Below are 7302 nucleotides of genomic sequence, written 5' to 3' on the forward strand. Positions count from 1 at the left end.
TGCCATGAATGAGACACAGAAAGATCTTTACGAGTAAACGGCAATAGGACATTCTTACATGGACAAAATAAGATGAAAGCTGCTGGTCCCCATGCATAGTTGGCCTTCACTGGTGTTTATGCAGGGTTGGCGCTAAAGCTGTTTTCACATTTAGGTGCTAAAGAAGGAGAGTTTACTCAAATTAAATCTCAGTTTAAGACATAGCCTACCAGGTTTTGTGAGATCACAAAAATCAGAGGCTAATGTCATATACGCAATTCACACAAGTGTGATGAAGAAATCTTTAAAGCCTCCAGTGCACAAACATTGTGAAATGACTTTACAGCGAAGTTAGAGACAATTTGCATCCAGGACTTAAACTGAAAATGAAAAAAAAAAAAAAAAAAAAAAAAAAAAAAATTTGCATGTTTCTCAATGAGGGTGCGGGTGGAGAGGTCATTGAGGAATTTCTAAATAGGTAAATAAACTTTTCGTGTTGAAAAATAAGACCTTTCAGGCAGTAACTTCAGAACAGAGACACATCTGGAGGGGTACCTGCTCAGTTGCTCCAACAGCTTTCCGTACTGTACCTTTAAGAGTTCCTGGTGGGAGGAAGCGGGATTCAAATCTTTGGCTCCGCCTCCTGCTCCGCGTCATCGCGGAAGCGGACGCTAAAACACCAGCCAAAACAAAATGGGAGCGTCGCTTGACACTCCGACGAAGTGTCCTCTCTGCGACGAGCTGACCCGGGACCCCGTTACTCTGAAATGTAACCACCATTTCTGCCAGCGATGTATCGGAGACTTGTGGAGCACCACCCCGGACGGGCCGTACCACTGTCCGCAGTGGAGGTGTAAAACCGTGTATCAAACTCTGCCGTTTGACAGCAGCTTGATTCGGGGGTCACTTTCCAGTCCGCGGGCGCAGCTTCTCCGCACTGCAGGTACAGTGGACCCAGAGATGGAGGAGGGGGGATCTAGACTCGAACCAGACGGGTAAAATAAAAATAAATGAAAAACAACAGCTCATGAAGTCGTCCAAAATGTACATATGACTGGCAGTTAACTTATGCAAGCTAAGTTGGCTAATAGAGGTTTCGCGCTCACACGCTGGATGAACATGACGCACCGATTGGATAGATAATAAAACATGTATGTGCAGTAAGTACACGGTGGACAGACTTGTGTCTTGTTATAATACCAGCCAACGCCATTCTGTAGCTCCTTAACCAGGGTAATTGCAATCCCGACACCTTAATAAACCATGAATAAACAGGACTTCCTCACCGGAAGATGGCACTTCTTTTTCAATTTTGTGGAAGTAAATAAATCGTTCATCCTCCAAATCTTTGCAAATGTTGTTCCATTAAAATGTACAGTGTCTGGATCTGCAGCAAATTATTATATATTTTATGATCAGATGGTTAATTGTGAAGCATCGTAAAAAATATTGCATGTATCTGTCGAGTTAGAGCTATTTTTTTTTTTTTTTTACTGATCTACTGACTTTGGAACTGCTAACATCTCAAAAAAAGTAGAAAATAAAACCAACCAACTGTTTTAATCTATAACAGTACTTTGTATTTCACATCGTATCATATAATGTAAAATCTTAATCTGTAAACTAACTGGTAACTATGCTTTAGAGGAATGTAGTAGGGTTTAAAGTGCATTCATCTACGAAATGTAGTTTGGTTATTGAGTGGCATAAAGTAAAAAATATTCAAGTAAAGTTCTCACAATTTGACTTAATGACATTTCTCCCATAAATTCTTCAGTTTTTCTATCACTGGCTTTTCAAGCACTGTCCAAGGTTTGATCCCATTTCGAGGCCAAACTTTATTGTCTTTATGAGCTAAAAGTCAGTGAGGGTAAAAGTCTTAACTATTTAGGACGAGTTCATACGTTATGTGCTCATGCAGTATTCCTGTTTGGCATACATCAGCATGACATTTATGAAAAATATATTTTTATTTTTATTGCAACACAAGTTATGTAACATGGAATCAAGCAGCGACTTTGAGTCAGGACTGTAACAAAGCTACACCTTTGTTGCTGACTCTCCTCAGTGAGCTTAGAGGGCAACATAAAAAAAAAACAGAAGTGCAAACAAGCAGAAATAGTCACTGCTTCAACGTGCTTCAAGTGGAACTACTTTAAAATGTTAGTGCAGGTGTGCTGAGCAGAAGGCAGCTTGCAGGTTTTTAAGTATTGCTGTAAAAGTGCTAAGTTAACTTTCCCCCTGACCAGTTTTGCTCAGCTTGTATTGTATTTTTTTTTTAAAGGCACATCCAGAAATGATGAACAAGATACATTTGGCTCGGTGTTGACGAGGCCCTCGGCCACCAGCCTTGGGAAGAGAAAGGCCAGCACGCCTGTACAAGAGCAACCTGACAGAAAGCGACCAGCTGTGGAGTCTCCAAATGAGCGGTCAAAACACACCGAAACTCCCACCACTTCCTTGTCAGCTAAACCTGGGCAGTCAACTGGTGTGGAGACATCCAAGAAAACAGTGCACCCAGAATCTACTCGGTTTGAGCGCAGTGATGGCACATTCTCCAGCGACAACTCTGACAGCATGGTAGAAACTGCAAGTGATGGGTTACAAGACATCTCAGTCCAGCAAAACCGGCATAAACCAGAAGTCACCTCATTGGAAGACTCCGACAGCTCCAATGAAGTAGATATATGTGATGCACCTCCTCTTGCAACACCCAAGAAAGACACACAAGTGACAGGAACTCGTGTTTTGCCAAAGAAACCTGCCTCACCTGCCAACTCTGAAGAACCTCCTTCACACCATGTCAGCAAGTCACCTCTGATAACCACTAAAAACGCGGCGGCTGCTTCAGAATCCCCAAGTCGTGTTGGCATCCTCACTAGGCCTGGGAACAAAAATATGGGCCCTCTACCCTGCGATTATTGCCCTAAAACTGGGTATCAGTCTGCGGTCAAGACCTGCCTGGTGTGTGGTGCCTCCATGTGTACCGAGCACCTGCGTCCCCACCTGGAATCCCCTGTCTTCCAGAATCACACCCTGGTTTCTACCATAGAGGACATTTCTCGTTGGAGGTGCCAGGAGCACCAGGAGATGAACCGCATCTACTGTCGCCAGTGCGCAGTATGTGTGTGCACGGTGTGTACAGTCATAGGCTGCCACCGCGACCACGTCTGCATCAGCATCAGGGAGGCAGAGAGAGAGCTCAGGGTGAGCGCTGACTTCACAACACCATACAGTTAGACCATACTTCAGCACATTCAATCTGAAATAAAAAAAGATCCATGTAGGTTGAAAATTGGGCCTGTCAGAATATAACGCGTATCTTCGGAATCTGTCTCTAAATAAATGTTTAGGGTTGTGCTAAATTACTGCTTTTGTAAACTACCAGTTTATCCAACATGTTGTGCGTTAACCTTGACCCGCAGTGAAGGTTGCTGATAGTTTAACTGACCAAATACTTTTTTGTCGTATCCACTATTCTATTTCAAATTTAATGAGCTGAAGCAGAGAGCCTGAACAACAACAAAAATGTGTTGCAGTCAACATACTTAAGCTTTGGTCTGTTTACTGCAGATAGACATTCATCAGATCGATGTAAATGTAGTCATGGTGATAAACTGGTGATTTGTTTTTCATCTCTGCTGACATTTTCCCTCAGGGGAGCCTGAAAGAAGAGATCAAGCAACTGCAAGAAACTGAACAGAAAGTGAAGAACCAAGTGATCGAACTCACACAGAAGAAAGAGACCTCCAAAGTAAGGGAGCAAACTCTAGTTCTCACAAATCAATGTGTTTTCAGAATAAGTATGTTTTTTTTTTCTTACTGACTCAAAGTGCTTGGTATTGCATGTGCAAACTAATAAGCATCTTTTGATGAGGAGGGGGGGGGGGTCAATATAAATGCATGCCGTTGCGATGGATTGAAATAAAAACAAAATTGTAAGCAGATATGATTGGCCACAAATGTCTGCAGTCATATTTGATATCAGAGTTTTTCTTTATGCTGTTAAAGTCATATAGGTATTAAAGAGTTAAATGTGTTTAAAAATCAATATTTTCTGTTCATTTGGTAAACGGGGATGTCTACTGTACATTTAGAATTGATTTACGTTGTGCTTGTACAGGTGGCTTTAAGTGAGACACGAGATGCAGTCAAGCAGCAGTATGGCGCCATCAGAGAAGCCCTGGAGCAGGAGGAGCAATCAGCTCTCCAGTGTGTGACGAAGGAGGAAAACAGGGTTCTGGGAGGACTGGAGGAGAAACTGCACCACCTCCGGAGCTCCCTGCAATCCATCCAACAAGGCCTCCACACACTAGAGGGTCTGGCTGATGCCAAGGGAGACAAACGTATTCAGGACCAGGCCTTCATTATGGTCAGTTGGATGAAAAGAGCTTGTTTGTTGGTAAAACACAAGATTGAATGTTTGATTATGAATATTTACACAAGAAAATGTCCTTTCTTCTTTCTGACATTGCAGGAGTACAGCAAGATTGCCCAACTGTAAGTGATTTGCTTTTGACTTCTGCTTTGTTGAACGTGTCAGTAGCAAACAATGCTACCACGAAATTATAGTTTCATTAGGACACCTACTATGAAAAGCCCTCATATTCTGTCAAATTGTTTCCACATTAACTGTCCCTGTTACTCTGGATAATTCACGAACATTGTTGTGAACAGTTTTACCTGGACCTACTTTGTTCTGTACAAATGGTCTATAAGAAAACGGATGACATCTGTGGATGTCTAGCAGGCACACTGATTTTCTCAGAGATGTTCACATTGATTTGTGTAATTAAAATTATTATAGTGCTGTGAGCACAGATTAAATTACATTTCCCTAAACCGTGTATTTGGGAGTGAAGCACACATCTAAGAGATTGATATCGTAAAACCCAGGCAAAATAAAACAAAATAAACTACACGGCTAGATACCGCAAGAGGCAAGTGAGAAAAATACTTTTAGATCTTTTGGGGAATCACCAACTGCTACTTTTAGCTACATTATGCACAGATCAAAAGAGATCAGTTGAATTTGAATGGAGGATTTATAATATGAGAACAGAAACGTTTATCCAGTGTCTTCCCAAGCTTTTACTCAAATGTATATTTCTTGATGTATATTTGACTTCAAATTTTCTTCTTTGTATTGTATTTGCCTATTCATGAGCAACAACTGTTGCTGTCCAATAGTCTTGCGTCTAAATGTTCTCTACGGACTGGGCTCTTCTTCAACAGCATTAGTGACATGGGGAGCTGTGTGGAGGAGTTTGAGGTCCCAGAGGAAGTGGACTGTGACCGACTGAAATGCCTGCAGAGATGGACAGAGAAACGGCTGGACACCGTTGTCATCACTATGCCTGGCAAAGACAGAGACCTCTATAGGCTGCTCTGTAAGAAACCTCTCGCTGATGATCACAGCTAATTCAACCAAAGGACGGCATACATCATGTTGGCCCAAAGGTGGCCCACTCAGGTGGGCTCAAACTCCTCATCTAAATTCTTCTCTTTGAATGTCCTTTCCTGTACACAGATGGAACAACCCCCCTCTTGGATGCAGACACAGCCCATCTGAAGCTGCAAGTGTCTGATAACAACAGAGGAGTGACCTACAGCGAGGCCCAGCAGTCCTACACGGAGCATGAGGCTCGCTTCACCTCCTTCCCACAGGTGCTAGCCTCCTGTGCCCTGGAGGGGGGGCGGTGGTACTGGGAGGTGAGCGTGTCTGTGGAAGACGGCCGCTGGAAGGTGGGTCTGTGTGAGGGCCAGATAGAGAGGAAAGGTCAGAAGGATAACGCTCGTCTGGGGTTCAACAGTCACTCCTGGTGCCTGGCCTGTGACAAAAGGAAAGTGGAAGCTCTGCACAACAAGGTATCGGCTCCTGTGGATGCAGACGGGTTACAAAGAGTGGGCGTGTTCGTTGACTTTGAAGAGGGGATGATATCATTCTTTAATGTGACACCAGGGGGCAGTCTAGCTTTAATGCATTCTTACAAGCACAGGTTTACTGACCCTCTTTACCCAGCCTTCTCTGTGTCTAAAACACAGCTGACCATCTGTGATCTCTTCCAGTTGTAAATTATAGAGGTCAATTCTGCTGAAAATGTATAGAACACTTTAAAAGCGTAGTGCCTTTCTATATGTTACTTTTCTTTTCTTTTTTTTTATAAAATGTTTCGGTGTATAGATTTCTCGGGGATGATTGTTTCGCCATGCGTTGTACATATTGCTAGACTTCTGCAAAAGTCCTTAAATGTGATTTTTAAATCATTTGATAGTACTGGAATTGGATCAAGGTAGGATCACTGTTCACTATATATACCTGAAACATTACAAACATTTTGAGCATATTTTTAGTAAAAGAACTGATTTTCTTTTTGATGTTTTTAATTTGAGATTGTTAATGAACGCGTGAGCAAGTTTTTAAATGGAGCTGATCAATACAAATACAATTTGGATAATGGTGAATGTTTGAATGTGTTACAATGTTCCACATGAACTTCATGTCTCATTTTTGGCATCTGTTCGTTTCTGTGGTGACCCATTATCTCTCTGCTGAAATAAAATGTCAAGAGTTCCAAAAGCAAAGGAAAACCTGCGTTACTGCTTGCTTTGTTTCTTCCCGTGTGTTTAAATAGAAACACAGGTGTGTGTGAGTGGGTGCTGTGTTTCCCCTCAACAGGTGACGGTTGGTGTGCTAACTTTGAAATCTCACTGCCCCCACGGCATGTGAGCTTTACTGACAACAAACTCCTTCTAGCATCGCAGATCTAAACAGATGCAAAATGTCCCCTTTTTCCTGGTGAAGTCAGGCTCTTTTACTCCCGACTGGGGGTTGGTGTGGTTGACGTCATTCACAGGCTTCGAAGTGGTGTTAACATAAACTCCTTCTGGATGGTTGGTGGAGCAACAGGAATGGCAAAGGTTCAGAGACAGCTGTCTGTAGATCCCAGTAGATCCACATTTGTTACGGTAGAAAAAAAAGGACTGAATGAAAATACATTAGTCCAGTACAGAGCTTGTACAAGACAACTCGGGAACAGAGCTTTGTACGTCAAATAACCCCCTGCCATTTCTTTCTAATATTTTGATAACTCATTTCTTCAAATATCTGCTTCCTCTTCCGATAGACTTGTATTTGGCATAATTTCAAACACTTGAACACGTAAATCTGTGCAGGTGCACCAGTCGACCATGACAACAATTTCACACTTGGAGCCACGTGATCTGGAGGAAATCAGAAACCCTCTGTGGGTTTTGCTCTCGTTTTCTCTTCCCCAGCTGGCACATGAAGACAGGATGTAAGATATGTCTGAGAGGAAGCGA

General features: G+C 42.5%; 1 protein-coding gene across 1 annotated transcript; it reads left to right on the forward strand.

Annotated features, from left to right (window-relative positions):
- The first annotated feature begins 638 nt into the window (after positions 1-638).
- On the forward strand, positions 639-6562 carry LOC138206506 (tripartite motif-containing protein 14). Its single transcript, XM_069163259.1, has 7 exons — positions 639-922; positions 2264-3186; positions 3638-3733; positions 4103-4351; positions 4457-4479; positions 5215-5369; positions 5510-6562. Exons 1-7 carry the CDS (start codon positions 673-675, stop codon positions 6052-6054), a joined length of 2241 nt encoding a protein of 746 aa, XP_069019360.1. The 5' UTR covers positions 639-672; the 3' UTR covers positions 6055-6562.
- The last annotated feature ends 740 nt before the right edge of the window (positions 6563-7302 follow it).

This window comes from Embiotoca jacksoni, unplaced genomic scaffold (genome assembly GCF_022577435.1).
Source record: "Embiotoca jacksoni isolate LCO1_2020_lvr unplaced genomic scaffold, fEmbJac1.0.p SCAF_3, whole genome shotgun sequence".
In the NCBI taxonomy this organism is placed as follows: domain Eukaryota; kingdom Metazoa; phylum Chordata; class Actinopteri; family Embiotocidae; genus Embiotoca; species Embiotoca jacksoni.